Below are 16,459 nucleotides of genomic sequence, written 5' to 3'. Positions count from 1 at the left end.
CTTACTGATAGGTATTCAATTAAAAGAGATAATCAGGTAGCAAAGATGCAAAAGCAGCCTCCAGTAGGAAAGAAGAGAGCAAGAGAAACTTTGAGTTGCTTTATATAAAAAGTTTACTTTCTTAGAAAGGGAGGGTTACAAAAGCAAATAAATACTGTTCTGCTCTGTTTATTTTTATTTATTTATTTAATTTATTGATTTTATATACTGCCCCTCCCCTGTAGGGCTCTGGGTGGTGTACAACAAAAAATACAGCAATATAACAAGTAAAGCGCCTAAACAAATTATGAAATATCAATATATGATAGGCTCCATTAATCTTAAAATACCAACCCATTAAAATATAGCATTTCCATATACAAAAATTATTATCGGCGTCCAGCAGTAAAAAAAAACCTCCCAGGAGGGGGGAACGGTTGGCCCCACAGATGTTAAACATTTACAGTACTAACCATACACTTAAGACTACATCTTGCTCTATTCTCATATGCTCTTCTACCTGTTCATGTACTCTTCTGTGCTGTTCTTTAGAAACAAAGAAAGCTAGTTAATTTTATAAGTTCTGATGTAAGTGCTCACTAACATGTAAGCAAGCAATGGCTATCTGACTAACCAACAGGTAATCAATAGGTCAACTAATTACAATACCACCTCAGCGTCCTGTTTGCATATAGACAGTTAGCCCTTTCATAACTGGTTGTGGCAGATAGTTGCAAATACCAACACTTACCCTATCTCACAGGATTGATATGAGAAGAAATGAAGGAAGGGAAAATCACATTTTTGAGTTCTTTGCTGAAAGAGTGGGATGGCAATGATCTAAATAGGTAAGTTCATAAGAATGAGATACTGTTTTTTCCTCCAGCTTAAAATCTGCTTCATATCTTCTTAAAGTATACCTTTTATGAGTGAAGGTAACTTTTTTGGATTAGATTTTCACTGGTTTGTGCAAGTTGCAGTAAATACGCCCTTTCTTACCTGGCATTTTTATCACAAGTTGAATAGGAAAGCGAGTAACCCAAGCCATTCTTCTTGCGACTTCAACTCCACAAAGTTAGATTGCCCCGTTATTTCAATAAGTTTAGTGTCTTTGGATGAGGATTGTGTGAGGGCAGTGGGAGAAAAATTAAAAAGAAAAATAACTCCTCATTTAATTAAAGGTAAAACAGTTAGATTTCAGTCCAGTAGCACCTTTGACCCCAACAAAGTTTTTAGGCTATATATTTTCAAGAATCAAAGCTTCCTTCCTCAGGGGGGGCATTGGCTCTTGAAAGCTTCTATCCCAATAATCTTGTTGGGCTATAAGGTGTTACTGGACTTGAACTTCGCAGTTTTAAAAATATTTAAATTGTTGGGACTGCTTGCATGCTTGGTGTCATCTCTCAAACAGGTTTTCTAACAGAAAAAATTGTGAATATACTCAATTCTTTAGAGAGTTGCTGACTGTTGTACTGTATGCAATTTTAGTACATGTATTATTTTTGCCATCTGGGAGGTAGAGAAAAAATCTGAAGACAGAAAAATTAATTCTGTAGTAAACAAAAGAAATTGTATTAGTTGGACAGAAATATTTTCATACATTCACAATAAGTAGGTTTCAATAGTATTTTGATATCATTCAGTTTAGTAACACTGGAAACACTGGACTTTGTAATAATTTAATATAATTAAACACATTATAGCATGTTAATTGCTTCATAGAATCATAGAGTTGGAAGAGACCCCAAGGGCCATCAAGTCCAACCCCCTGCAATGCAGGAACACACAATCAAAGCACTCCTGACAGATGTCCATCCAGCCTCTCTTTAAAAACCTCCAAAGAAAGAGACTTCACCACACTCCGAGGTAGTGCATTCGAACAGCCCTTACTGTCAGGAAGTTTTTTCTGATGTTTAAGTGGAATATCTTTTCCTTTCCCTTGAACCCATTACTCTCTGGAGCAGCAGAAAACAAACTTACTCCCTCACCAACATGACATCTCTTCAAATATTTAAACTTGGGCCGTTTCCGCACGGGCGGAAAATGACGGCCTGGAGACGGTAAAAACGCCGTCTCCAGGCTGCCATTCACACGGGCGGCGCAGCTGCAGTGCAGCCGCGCCGCCCCCGTGCCGCCCGGCTGGCCCGCAGCCGGCGTATTCCGAGAACGCTAAGAAGCGTTCTTTTGGGAATACGCCGCCGTGAAGCCGCTGCCGAGCGAACGGCAGCGGCTTCACGGCACCTCCCCGACCCGGCACTCACCTTGTCCCTGGGCCTCCAGCGCGTCGCTGAGGCCTGGGGACACGCCCCCCTGCCCTGCGCCGCTCGAGCAGGCGCACAGGGCCAGGGGGGCGTGTCCCCAGGCCTCGGCGACGCACCAGAGGCCCAGGGACAAGCCGGGTCGTGCGGGCGCCGGCGCTCCGCAACGCCGGCTGCCCGCCTCTTCCCGGGACCATCCGTGCGGACGGTTCCAGCGTCTTCGGGTCGGCGCGAGAAGCGCTGACCCAGCAGTTTCCGCTGCCATGCGGAAACGGCCATGGTTATCATGTCACCTCTTAACCTTCTCCTCACCAAACTAAACATACCCAGCTCTCTAAGTCTCTCTTCGTACGATATGGATTCCAGACCTTTTACCCTTTTTGTTGCCCTCCTCTGGACCCGTTTTAGCTTGTCATTATCCTTCTTGAATTGCAGTGCTCAGAACTGTACACAATATTCCAAGTGAGATCTAACCAATGAAGAATAGAGAGATAAAATTACATCCTTCGATTCTGGACACTATGCTCCTATTGATAAGCACCTCCAGAATTCTGTGGTGACATTGACTTTTCTCTTTGGCCACTGCATCAATCGCTCTCCTGACTCCAAGTGTTCCCAATTTGTAGGCTCCTACTAAGATTCCCAGATCCCTTTCACATGTAGTTTTGTCAAGTCAGGTGGCACCAATCCTGTATCTGTGCATTTCATTTTTTCTGCCTAAGTGTAGTATCTTACATTTATCTCTGTTGAAATTCATTTTGTTTGTTTTGACCCAGCTCTCTAATCTGTCAAGGTCATTTTGAATTCTAACTCTGCCCCTATTATTTTGGTGTCATCTGCAAATTTGATTAGCATACCCTCTATTCCACCATCCAAGTCGTTGATAAAAATATTGAATAGCACTGGGCCCAGGACAAAACCCTGTGGCACCCCACTAGTCACTTCTTTCCAGGATGAAGATGAACCATTGATGAGCACCCTTTGAGTTTGGTCAGTCAACCAATTAGAGATCCATCTAATAGTAGCATTGTCTAGTCCACATTTCACTAGCTTACTTGAAAGAAGCTTTACTAAAATCAAGGTATGCTATGGCCACAGTATTTCCTTCATTTACCAAGCTTGTTACTCTATCAAAAAAAGAGAGAGAGATAATATTCGTCTGGCATGACTTATTTTTTCAAAAACCCATGCTGACTTTTGTGATCACAGTATTCCCTTCTAAGTGCTGGCAGACCATTTGTTTAAAAGATCTGCTCCAAAATCTTCCCTGGTATTGATGTCAGGCTGACTGGATGGTAATTATTAGGGTCCTCATTTTTCCCCTTTTTGAAGAGGTGGATAACATTAGCCCTCCTCCAGTCCACTGGGACATCTCTTGTTCTCCTGCAGTTCTGAAAGATTATAGCAAGTGGTTCTGAGATTACATCTGCCAGTTCTATTAATACCCTGGCATGTAGTTCATCAGGCTCTGGAGATTTGAATTTGTTTAAAGTAGCCAGGTGTTCCTGCACTACCTCTTTGTTTATTCTGTGCTGAATTTCTCCTACTGTATATTCTGTTTCATTTTCCCCTAAATGAGTACCGTTTCCTTTGGGGGGGGGGGGAGACTGGGGCAAAGAAGGTATTCAGTAGTTCTGCCTTTTCTCCATCAAAAATAATTCACATTTGAATAATCTGTTCTTGAAGATATGTCATATGCATCTAAAGTATACAAAGGATTAATCATCATCCAATATTGTAGATTGTTTTATAACAGTTTTGGTAATACACATTTTGAGTAAACCTTGCCTTGAAAAACATTTCACTCATTCAAAAATGGACAACTAGACTTCATAGTGGTTTTTTTAGTGCTTCTACAAAATTTTTTAGAAAAAACTTAGACTTTTTCATACTACATATTTTAAGCGAGTAAGCCTTTGTGTTAAGGTTTTCATTCATTCCAAAAGAGAAAAGAGTTCACAAAAGGGTTTTTTTCACAGTGCTTCAGCAAGGAGGGAGAATCCTTAGGAAACAAACATTTTTTTCCAGGCGTTCATTACAGATTTATTTTGAAAACTTCTTTAGAAGTACTGCTACAGTGGTTAATATTCAGTTTGTTTCCTCCATTGGTTTCAATGGGAAATATTTCTGCCTTTAATTATTTTTCCCCTCTAAACCAGTTCAGCTGAAATAATCAGAAAATTTAACCTCCACCCAAGGGATCCTCCTTGCTAATTACAGTTAATTATATAGAAATCTAAATTTTCTCTTGCAGAACAGGCATAAGAAAGTGGAGTAACACTAGAAAAGGGGGTGCTTTTTTAAAATCAAGAAGGACATGTGGGGTGGGGGATTAAACAATTTGATTAAACAAAATCAGAGCCTATGAATGAGGACAGAAAAAGCCTGAGCCCTTCTATGCCTTAATCTAGTATCTGATGCAGTCCATCGCTGATGTTGGAAGTAAGACCATCTGGGAGAAAAAAATATTTCAAGCAGCACATGGGAGTATGCAGAGTTCAAGTCCCTTTGCCAGGAAGCTTTTATTATTAACATATCCACCTGTCCCTTTCTTTACATGGAAACAGAAAGTTGCTTCTTGTTCCTCTCACTGGAGCAAACTATAGTATTGGGGCAAGGGAGGAATTTGTATGTGGAAAACAATAAGACTGCTTTTATATTTATCCTCACTTATTTTGGTTACATGGAGAGATACCGGATCCATACATTCCTCACCCTGTGTGGTTTTCATGTATTTCACTGGAAGAAAATATATCTTATTTGTGTAAAATAAATAATACAATACCCACAATTCCTAGAATATTGTTCTTGAGGCAATTTCCACTATAAAAATTAAAATAATTACTAACTGCTCCATCCTCCACATCCACTGTGATGCAGCCCACTTTCTATTTTCCCAGAAGATACATGCAAAATGCTATATTAGGGAATTCCCATATAGATATATGTTCAGCATGGATGAAATATAGCCACCACTCTCCAAGTTCGCAGTACCTGCCTTTTTCCCTGGCAGACAGATACAGTCCCAGAACAGAAAACAATACAAAATTTTTTTTAAAAAAAAGCTTATGGTAAAATAACTGACAGAACAAAGAAAATGCTGCCTGAAAAATAACTATCTATGGAGATGATTCTTTTTAGTGGGCAGATCGATTAACTTTTTTGGCTGGAAGAAGCCATTGTCAATCTGATTGACTTCTGAATCAGTCTCAGTTATCTCAACTTGCATGACACAGATACTTCCAAATATTACCATTTGTCATTTTTTCTTGTAATTGGGTTTAATACCCTGGCAAATGTAGGTAAGCTATGCCTTTATCATGGAGCTATAGGGATGAAGGATCATAAAGTACAACCTGAGTATTTGTAGATGAAAAGGGTGATGAGCCAGCTCCTACTTTCTGGAAGCTCAAGCATTAGTAAAGGCTGCACTTGAATCTAGTCACTGCATGAATATGTTAATATGTTCACCATTGTCTTTTTTTCTAATAGTCACAATCTGGATTCAGCATCTCTTGAATCACAGAGACTCTAACACACATATGAAGTTCCACAATTCATTTCAACAAGTGTAACCCAAAAGGAAAATGCTACACATTTCAGTGAAGTGTTCAAAACATATGCAAAAGGAACTGCTTTGGATCTGAGTATATATGCAGTATAAGAAACCAGGGTGTATTACATTTGTACTACATTGAAGAACAATGCTGTTTGGGTCAAAATTGAGACCAAAAGGCAGAGAGAAAAGCAATTTTATTTATTCACTGCAGTATTTTATTCTTCTTCTTGTGAAGTCATATGGATGATTTTAGATCACCAGCATAACATTATGTTAAAAATATCAACAAGATTTACTAGAGTAAGTTATACTTCTGAAGAAACTGGACCAGCAGATTTGTTTAACCTGGACTATGGTGGTGTTAAGGGCAAAAGTAGATTACAGAAAATATGGCACACAGTGCTATATATTAATTTCACATTGTGTAAAATATTTATCCTGTACAAATACTCTCAGGTACAGTCAGTTCAAATAACTCACCATATGAATGCCCAAAATAGAAAGGCACTAGTTATCTAAATGATGGAATGGTACATTACAGTTATAAAAGCTTCAGTTCTTCACAGGGCATTTCAGAGGGTTCTGTACAATCCCTTATGGGTGAGTTAATGCTTCTAGGCACACAAAATTGGATTTGAGCAACTGGTAGGGAAGATTTCCAACTATGTATCTCTAGATAAAAGAGGTGCTCTTTCTTGCTCTGTACCCAGCACGTCTTGTGAAAAGGATCTGCGTGGAAGTAAAAACAAAAGATTAACAATAGTCAAGATTCTCAGTGTGTCATTGCATACATGTCCAAGATAAAAAGAGAAAAAAATACAGATACACTGTCTAGTACAATTTTACTGCAATCTTCCTCCAAGAAACTCAGGTAGAATCCCTTATCCATTGTATCCTCACCATTTTTATCCTCTGTAACTGGGCTGAATATGTGTGACTGACCCAAGGTCACAAGAGAGAAGAATGGATGCTATCCCATGAACATGAGAAAGTCTTCACTTAGCCATGTTTTATGAGTACAGAAAAACAGAGTTTACTGATATTTGGCATTTGTGGCAAATGTGCCTGCATTGTTACAGTGCGGTTCTTACTGCCATCTACCTATTTTTGCTCTTATTCTTTTGCCTTTGATTTATTCACATTGTCATTTAATATTTTTGGTAGTGATGACATACAGCTTTGTTGGCATGTGGTAACATTAAAGATTGTTTCATTCACTACCTGGTCCCCCAGAGATACAGGCAAGGGGGCTCTTACCATAGGTCAAGATCAAGCCAACTTGAAGCTGGCCCTCAATGTTGGAGCAGGAGCCTTGCTGCAAGGAATTTCAGAGGTTTAGCAAGAACTAGATTGGAGAGCTAAGGCCAGAGCTCAAATGAAGGCTTATATAAGGAGCTCATAACTCCACTACTTCTGTAGCTTGAACCAGTTCCTAGAACCTGCAAAAGTCTAGAGAATGAAGCTGCCCTATACCAAATCAGTCCATTGGTCTATCAACGTCAGTACTTTCTATTCTGACAGGTACCCTGTCTCTCTAGGATCTCACCTACTACTTGATCATTTTAACAGCAAATACTAGGGCTAAAACTGGCCTTCTGTAGACCAAACAGATGCTGTAGCTCTGAGATATAGCCCCTCTCTTAAACAGCAGTGTAGATGGATATGGCCAAATCCAGAGAAGGCAAAGCAGTAGCAGGAAGGGAGGAAATGGCACCAAGAAGCAGCAAATTAACAGCTTCAACATAGTATAAATGTTGGATAAGGAAAAAAAATTAGTAACTTTTTGGTTCTATCATCATACAAACTTTCCTAGCAAATAGAGAGCTTCAGGAATAGTAGAAGTGGACTGAATCATAATGCCGTTTCAACATGTTCAGTTTGCATTTGGAGGAGCCAAAAATAATAATAATTCAGAAATCAGCAGAACAAACTGAACAGTTTAATAATAGATGTTGGTGGGCTATATGAAAAAAAAACACATGAGTATGAAAATATATTACTTTGATTACAATTCAAAAGGAAAGATTAAGATTCACGGTACCTTCTTCTACATGAAGTCTCATAGATATAATAAATTCCAATAGCCAGTCCCTTAAAAGAAAGCAGCCCGTTAGTACACTGGAAATATTTCACATAACAATGCAGTATAAAAGTCAAGTCAGGGATATTGCCTTACTTACACTTAGTAGTGGCCATCCACCTTGGATGGCTGCAGCCCACTCAAAACCCAGCTGGTCATTTAGGAATCCACCTAATACTGGTCCTACAAAAGACCTAAAAAGAACAGAACAAAGCTGCCAAATTTAACATAGGAATATGAAAATACATTGACATTGTTTAGGATCCCAAGAACTGCATCAGTAGTCCTTGTACTGCTGTACAGGGCTTCTACCAATGGTATGTCCATGTATTTGACAGACAGAAATCTAGAGAATAGCTCCTGCTGTTGAATTGGGAGTGAGGGGGTCTTTTAGCCCTAAGTGGCCAGGGTTTAGTTTTAAGGCAAGAGATTGGAGTAGGTGACCCTCATGGCCATTTGTTATACAGTATCATGATTATCTCTTTATTTGCAGTGAATCAGCTAACATCAGGGTGATCCATCCTTTTTCACTCCTACTTCTACCTGTAGTATCAAGTCTTTTTTACTTCACATAGTTGGTCTCGAAAAATTAGGAGCATTATTTCACATGCCCATGTCTCACATACTCTATATGAACATTTATTCCCCACTCCCCCTCAGACTACCAGCTCATGAAAACCAAAGATAACAGGCTGAGAATGTAATGCCATTTTTCTCCTAGTAGATACAAGGGAAAAGTATACAACCCAGTTTTGTGCATAGGCCCTTGGAATTAAGTGGGATGTATATACAGACACAAGCTGTCTTTCTATTTGAAACTGTACTTGAAGATATGTAAGCCACAAAGTGGTATTTTTGCAATGAAAAGTCAGATAATGAGATACAAACACCTGCAACAGTTAACAGTATAGGAGCAGCTGCTAATAATGGTTAATCAACGAAAGTATATGGGGAGGAGGTCAGAAGTGGTGGGCGGGGGGGGAGGGGGGAGCTGGTGGATGCTTCAGTAGTTAGGGAGCTTTTCTGCCCTGCCAGAGTTTTTGGGAAAGTTTACTCAGTATACTGAAAGGGATTGCTTTTATTGACTTTGTTCTTTGTTGTTTTAAACTGCTGCAAATAAACATCAAAAGCTGTTTACAGACCCTGGCTGGTGTGAGCCTTTTCTTCTGCGGAGCGACTGGGGAGGAAGAAAGCAAGAGGGGGAAAGTCATGCTAACCGGCAAGCTCTTATCAGGCCTGGGAGAAGAGGCCAGAGGTGCTGGACGTTTTCAGCCAGCTGATAGTCTCCCTCTCCCACTTAGAAACCACCTGGTAACAGCTGTTTTCCCTTCTCTAAACCACTTCACCAGCATCTCTTGGTTACAGCTGTGTTAATCTACTGACTGGAAATGAACTAGTAATTTGGCCCGGAAAGGATCAAATGCAGCTTTAGTTCTGGGGAACACTCTATCTAAGTACATCTGCCATGTGCTGAGGATGCCCATAAGGAATAACAGAGCTCATGATGACCCTCCCAGGGACCATATCAAACTATTTTATGAAATGGAGAATTGTGTGCCCCTTCTGCAACTCCATTCAGCCTCTCCGCTTGGTCAAGGAACACCAGTTTCATGCTCAAGAGGAAATTGGGCTGGAAGGCACTACGGAAGATGCCTACAATGCACCATTCTTCACAATGATTTGGTGGAGGTAATTAGCCACAAATATTTGGCAAGAGACTAAACAGATGGGTGCGGAAATCAGATTCTGCAGTGCCTTATGGAAATCTTTCCACATGTGACTGCTGAGCCTGCAATGGGCTTGGTCAAGCCCCATGCGCATTTCTAGAAACATAAATTTTTTTTGACGGATTCAAAATGAGGCTTAGAAGTTTGAAAGGATACTTTGATTTGCTCCTTTCATTTCCTTCCAGCTTTATATTTGACATTTTGATGGTTTCTCCTGTGGGGATTTTTCTGGGGGAGGGGATAATATTTTGCAACTGCCATTAAAATCTACAAATGAGTTTAACAGAGTGGAAAGCTAAAGTATTCACGTATTTTAAAAAGTAATATTCAGCATCATCACTTTGGTTGGCCAACAATCACAACAAAGTCACACCATTCCCCATACCTGCCATATAATAAAAATTGATAACTTGGGAGCAAATGTTATGCTTGTAACTCTTTAGTAGTGTTCATAGAAACCTTTCAAAGAAGTGGAGAGACTGGGCTTTAGCAGCAGAAATCTATGAACCTGATCATAGGACATCATCAACACAATGCTAACTGCTACCCAATGAATTTGATGGTATGATTATTTGATGTTATGAATGCTTTGGACTGCTTTTTTTAGCTTAGTTTGGCTACTTTAGGATGCTGGCCAATGATGTGTCTGCTGAAATACAAGTTTCTGTCTTTACACAAGGTTTTCTTAGTTGAATGGTGGCTCATCAAGTGAATGCACAGAAATTATTCAGTTGATGCTCCGACATTGTCCCTCAAATTAGAACTTTCATTTTAGAGGTATATATCTTCAGTAGTCAAACTGCAAAAAAAATATGTTGCTGGAAAACCATGTCTTGAAGGAAGAATAAAACACTTTGTCATGTACCAGGGTCCCTTTATGTACCACAGATGGAAGGGGAGAAGTTTATGCTAACTCTACCTCCAAAGCAAGTTGCTCTACACCTGGGGTCTGCAACCTGAGGCTCTCCAGATGTTCATAGATTGCAAATTCTGGCAGGGGCTGATGGGAATTGTAGTCCATGAACATCTGGAGAGCCACAGGTTGCAGACCCCTGCTCTACACAAAGGAGAAGTAATAGTGGGCCTAGCTTTCCAGTCACAGCACTACATTAATGCTTGAATGAAATCACGAACAATTAAAATGTGGAATTTGCTGCCAGAGTATGTAGTGATGGCTACAGATACAGCTTTAAATGGAGATTAGACAGATTCATGGAGGAGAGATCCATCAGTGGCTATTAGACAGGGTGATTAAAGGGAACCTCCATGTTCACAGGCAATAAACCTCTGAATACCAGTGCATGGAGTAGCATCTAGGGAAGGCTTCAGCCTCTATGCCCTGTTGGACTTCTAAAGGAATTGCTGACCACTGTGTGTGGCAGGATGCTGGACTAGATGAACCACTGGTCTGATCCAGAAAGGTTTTTTCTTATGCCTCAAGACAACAAAGTGAAATTAAAGGACTTCCCATGCCTCCCAGCTGTGCTGTTCTTCATCCATGCTCCACCTGCACAATCCACTAGCTCACCTGACCAATTGTAGGGCAAAGAGACATGATATGAGGCTTTTTCTCCCTTCCTGCATCACCTACATTCAAATAACGCAAGCCTATGAATAAGTGGCCTCAGTTTGTTCTTTGATCATTTTGCAGCAATAGGAGATGAAAATTATTCATCTATTCCCAGGGTTGCCCAATGTCAAGCAAATGCCCCAAGAGCACACTGGAACATGCCATAGCACACCAAAGTATGTTCAAGGAGTGCCACTCCTTTCACCAGGTGCTGGACAAGAGCTGGAGGCAGAATATCCAAATTTAGTGTGGACAAGAAGTGAACTTTTTCAATGCTGGTCATGCCTCATGTGCTTATTGGAAATAATCAGGACAACTGACACAATATGACTTACTACGTACCCAAGTGACCATAATCCATTGAAGAGTCCTGAGACCAGCCCTAACAAGCTTAATCCTTCCTCAAATCCATTTTCACTGCAGAAAGAAAGACAAAAGCAGATTATTTGCACAGCTATAAATTGTTTATTTGCAACTACTCCGACACTGAGGCCCTTTCCGCACCGCAACGGTGCGGGGGTGCATCAGCATATACAATGCCGACACCCACGCCCCGGACCATTCGCACGGATGGTCCCGAGAGGGCGGCAGGTGATGGCACAGCCTTCACACAGGCTGTGCCGTCCCTGAAAGCTTACCTTGTCCCTGGCTTGAAGCTTGTCGCAGAGGCCAGGGGACACCCCCCCCCACAGGCTGGAGTGATGGGTCTGGAGTCACAGGCCAGGGGGGCATGTCCCCTGGCCTCTGTGACAAGCCATAAGCCAGGAGACGAGGTAAGCGTTCAGGGACAGTGCGGGGAAAATGGTGCCTTCAGCAGTTGGAAGATGCTGCTTCCAAAAAACCTCGCTGGGGGAACGAGGTTCGGAAGCAGCGTCTTCGCGGCGCTCGGGGGTTGCAAGGCCGGTACTGCTGTGATGCAGCAGCGGCGGCCGTGTGAACCCCTCCCCAGGGACGCTGTTTTTAGTGTCCCTGGGGCACTCTTTACCGCCCGTGCGGAAAGGGCCTGAGTAACTAGTAATGTAACACAAGGTGGCAGCATCTATAGCAGAGCTGTTCAGTTCAAATTAGAAAGGACACTGTCAGCTCCCTCAATTGTTCTCTCTGTATTTGTGGAGCATTTACAGGTGTGGTGATGGTCTTTAAAATGGACCGTGGCTATTGCCCAGAGACAGACCATTTGCTACCTTCATAATTTGCCCTGGACTGCAGTTTGCATATTTACACAATCCTGACATTATTATTTTTAAATATGCTTTTGAATATCTGTACATCAAAAAATAAAATCTCATCATGTATCCCCCCCCCCACCCCGCAAAAAAAAGGTTTCAGGAGAAAATTACTTACTATGCACAACTGAGTATCTCAGGGAATGCTGGCATACCATTTAGTGCAAGGGAAAACCCAATGATGACTAGCATTAGAACAAAGAGCCACAGTTTGCTGAAAAGAAATATTTTAAAATAAATGAGAAGGTGAAATATTCTATCTAAAGTCCATTGCTTCATCAAGCTAATCAACATTATTTTCAGATTATGTTCAATATTTAACTTATTTGGCCCCATTGTCACAAGGTTTCCATTTCTATTTGCCATGGTTACAAATTGCAGTGGGATCGCTATGTTAGCCACTGATCCACTCCATACAAAGGCTTTAAAACTTTTAGGAAACATTTTAGAAAGAACTGTTTCCCCTGCACAGTGTGGGAGAATTAAGTGTTCTAGATTAAAATGGTTCTTTTTTCCCACCTGCTGCCCTAATGTAAAGCTTGTCAATTTCATTTTGTTGTGCCCACCATTTTGTGCCACTTGAGATTCTCTGTGCTGCCCACCATTTGCAGTGTTTTACCAGGGACATTTCCTCTGCTGGCATTGCCGCTGGGTGCCTTTTCAGTAAACAAAATACATGAATCAACTTAGTGTTGCCTGCTGATTTTCAGCTGCCTCCCTAAAAACAAAACAAAAAACGGAAGCGACACATTGCTGAAATCAGCGGGCAACAATGAGTTGATTCATGTTTTGAGGACAAATAAAACGTTTTCCAAACATTTTGAGCAAAAACCTATGTGGAATTTAGCCCTGAAAACACTGTGTGTTGTGTGGAGCTGCAAAACAACAAATGTAGTCTTCTGGTGTCTTGAATACAAACTAATCTACTAAAGGGTATATGTAGCTGCTTCCACTTGGCAACAGTTTTTTGCATAACCATCTGCTTGCACTACAGAAACAGTCGGTCAGATGTAAGTGACCAGGACTCATATTTTATCATAGCAATAAATTGTTATAATGTGATGGTGCTGTAATGATTTAACAACTGTATCATCCAAGACTTTCATGGCCAAAATCAAGATTTTTTTATGCCTTTTATGCCTTTTGTCATGCGAAAATGAAATGGCAAAACAAGTGCTTTGTAATGGCATCTAATGTTAAGGAGGGATATGAAGCTCCTCTTTCAATTACTCTGTCAGTCCAAATAAAAGCTCTTTCAATTCAAGCAAAGGCTCTTAAATGTAGACACCATGTGACAGAGACCTAGTGTGGAACAGTGAAGACTGTCAGCCTTAGCTAGGATTCAAATCCCTGCTCAACTTCCAACTGTGGGTCATCTGATAAAAAAAATGTAGCCCACAAAAACCTATGCTTCAAAAATATGTTTGCCTTCTAAAGTTCCACAAGGCACCTTTTGGGCTTTAGTGCAACACACAAGAATGTGCACCCACAAAACAAAATAAATAATTCTCTCTCACTCTCTTCATATACCTGTATGCGCTCCTTCAAGGAATGGCTAGAGAGACAAAATACATCTTTTGATTTACAGCACAACTCCATGCGTGTTTATTCAAAGGTAAGCCCCACCAAATTAAATAGGACTTAATTTTAATTATCCAAGTAATTTTCATTCTTAGATTTTTATTTTTAAAATCACATCTCCAACAACAAGAGTACAACTACTAGTAAAAAAGAGGGGGGGGGGGACCCCACTAATAGCAAAGTAGCAAAAGTAATCTGTTCCAGCACCAATATGAAGACTTTGCTACAAACATGAAATTCTTCAGGACAGGCAACCTTCATGGTAGAGAGATCATTGTGCATTCAGTACCTTTCAATGTGTAAGATGGGAGCTGGTCCTAGCAGGAAATAGCATACTGATGTAATTAAGCCTCCACTGATCAGCAGCCACTTTCTTAAAGGCTGCAAGGAATAAAGAGATTGCTGAAGGATTTAACCTCGACCAAAACTTAATGTTTAGACCAAAAAAACTATCAAGTAAGCTGCCAAGAAAGACAAAGAAGGGCTAACTTAAAAAATACTGTGTTGGTTTCCGAAATAGAAGATAGTGTCTTATATTAATTTTTTTTTGCTCCCTCAAGATGTGGCTATGTCTTATTTTCAGAGGGGATGTCTTATTTTTTCCGCCTCCACAGCTGCATGCACAATTGTTCTGTCTTGCAGACTTAGTCATGAAGCTTTCGAGGATATTTAGACACTTAGATCAGACCAAAACCACAACTTGCACCCTGTTTCCTAATATAAGACATCCCCTAAAAAAATAAGACATAGTAGAGGTTTTGCTGAAGTGCGAAATATAAGGCATCCCCCCCGAAGTAAGTAACATAGCTGCTCAAAGTTTTTGTTTGGAAGCATGCCCGACGAACAGAACACAGAAAAATAAGACATCCCCTGAAAATAAGACATAACACATCTTTGGGAGCAAAAATTAATATAAGACACTGTCTTATATTCGGGGAAACACGGTATGTCTTATTCTCAGGGAATGTCTTATTTTTGGGGAAACAGGGTATTGCTTCCCACATTACAAGGACTGTGACTTTCAAGTTTGCATTTTCATGTGGAGGCCTAGCTCCACATGAAACAAAGCCTGCATCCATTCTTAGAATTCTATTTTTCCACCATCTTTGTAATTCTAGAAGGAGTTTAGAGGTGCAATTTTAAATCTATAACACAACTGCTTTTCCACAATGATTTTCTTGCAGAGAGAGCCTGCATGCTGAGGAGGATTCCGAAACACTCTCTCTCTCTCTCTCTCTCTCTCTCTCTCTCTCTCTCTCTCACACACACACACACACACACACACACTTTCTGAAAGTGCTCTCTATAGCTCATCCAATATCCCCCAGGGCTATGCATGCAAGGGAAAAAAAGGTAATGGTAAATGAGCTACCGTTAAGATTATAATTTTTTAACTGAGGAACCCCCAAGTATCCTGCAGTACAAAACCACAGCCCAACAAAGAGAAAAAGCAGGCAAGTTTATTTAGTCAAAGCCTGCTTGTGAACATGGGAAAATACTATGGCCAGAGCCATACTATTTGTCCAGCCCTGTATTGTCTCAGACTAACAGTGACTCCTTGAAGTTTGAAGACGATGTCTTGCCAGCCCTGCTTCATTCTTTAAATTGTAGAGATCAGAAGGTGCAGCTGGGATCTTTTCCATGCAAATTATGGAACAAATTATAGACTAGCTCTATGCTAACTCTAATGGGTCTAAAAATCTTTGATTATCTGTGCTTCATCTGTTTTGTATTACTTGATCCTGCCAGAAGGTGCTATACGAGTGAGCCCTTAGACCTGGTATAGGATTAGAACAGGAATTTATAGCATTCAGCCCTTGTGAGTGTATCAGTTTTATCCTGGAAAGAAGTGGCTTCATCAGGAAAGAAGTGACTAGTGGGGTACCACAGAGTTCTGTCCTGGGCCCAATGCTATTCAATATTTTTATCAATGACTTGAATTATGGAAATGAGAGAATGCTCATCAAATTTGAAGATGTCAGTCAGAATTCAAAATGACCTAGAGAGCTGGGCCAAAACAAACAAAATGGATTTCAACAGAGATAAATGTAAGATACTACACTTGGGCAGAAAAAAATGAAATGGATAAATATAGGATGGGTGACACCTGGCTTGACAACACTACATGCAAAAGGGATCTGGGAGTCTTAGTAGACCATAAATTAAACATGAGTCAGCAATGTGATATGGCGGCCAAGAAAGCCAACCTGATTCTGGGCTGTTTCAATAGGAGTATAGTGTCTAGATCAAGGGATGTAATTGTACCTCTCTATTCTGCATTGGTTAGACCTCATCAAGAATACTGCATACAGTTCTGGGCACCCAATTCAAGAAGGATATTGACAAGCTGGTTGTTGTAGGAATAAAACGGTAGAGACACATGATTATACGTGTGTCTCTGAGCTCCTTGAAGGGCGGGAGGAATAATAAGATACTTTTTATTAAGATCCCAAAATTGCCTCCCTGCATATGTCTGCTT

General features: G+C 40.6%; 1 protein-coding gene across 2 annotated transcripts in view; it reads right to left on the bottom strand.

Annotated features, from left to right (window-relative positions):
• Positions 1-5,973: 5,973 nt before the first annotated feature.
• The window catches only part of SLC18B1 (solute carrier family 18 member B1), a 43,287-nt gene continuing 32,801 nt past the window's right edge, over positions 5,974-16,459 (bottom strand). For both annotated transcript variants that reach the window (XM_048490457.1, XM_048490465.1), the window contains 6 exons: positions 14,270-14,361; positions 12,518-12,613; positions 11,516-11,590; positions 7,977-8,070; positions 7,838-7,887; positions 5,974-6,525 (listed from right to left, as the gene is read on the bottom strand). In XM_048490457.1, the coding sequence (XP_048346414.1) occupies positions 6,459-6,525; positions 7,838-7,887; positions 7,977-8,070; positions 11,516-11,590; positions 12,518-12,613; positions 14,270-14,361 (474 nt within the window). In that variant the 3' untranslated portion in view covers positions 5,974-6,458. The remainder of the gene's footprint in view (positions 6,526-7,837; positions 7,888-7,976; positions 8,071-11,515; positions 11,591-12,517; positions 12,614-14,269; positions 14,362-16,459) is intronic.

The sequence above is a fragment of the Sphaerodactylus townsendi genome, linkage group LG01 (genome assembly GCF_021028975.2).
Source record: "Sphaerodactylus townsendi isolate TG3544 linkage group LG01, MPM_Stown_v2.3, whole genome shotgun sequence".
Lineage (NCBI taxonomy): Eukaryota > Metazoa > Chordata > Lepidosauria > Squamata > Sphaerodactylidae > Sphaerodactylus > Sphaerodactylus townsendi.
Note: the sequence above shows the minus strand (reverse complement) of the source record. Positions and strands in the feature narration are given on the sequence as shown.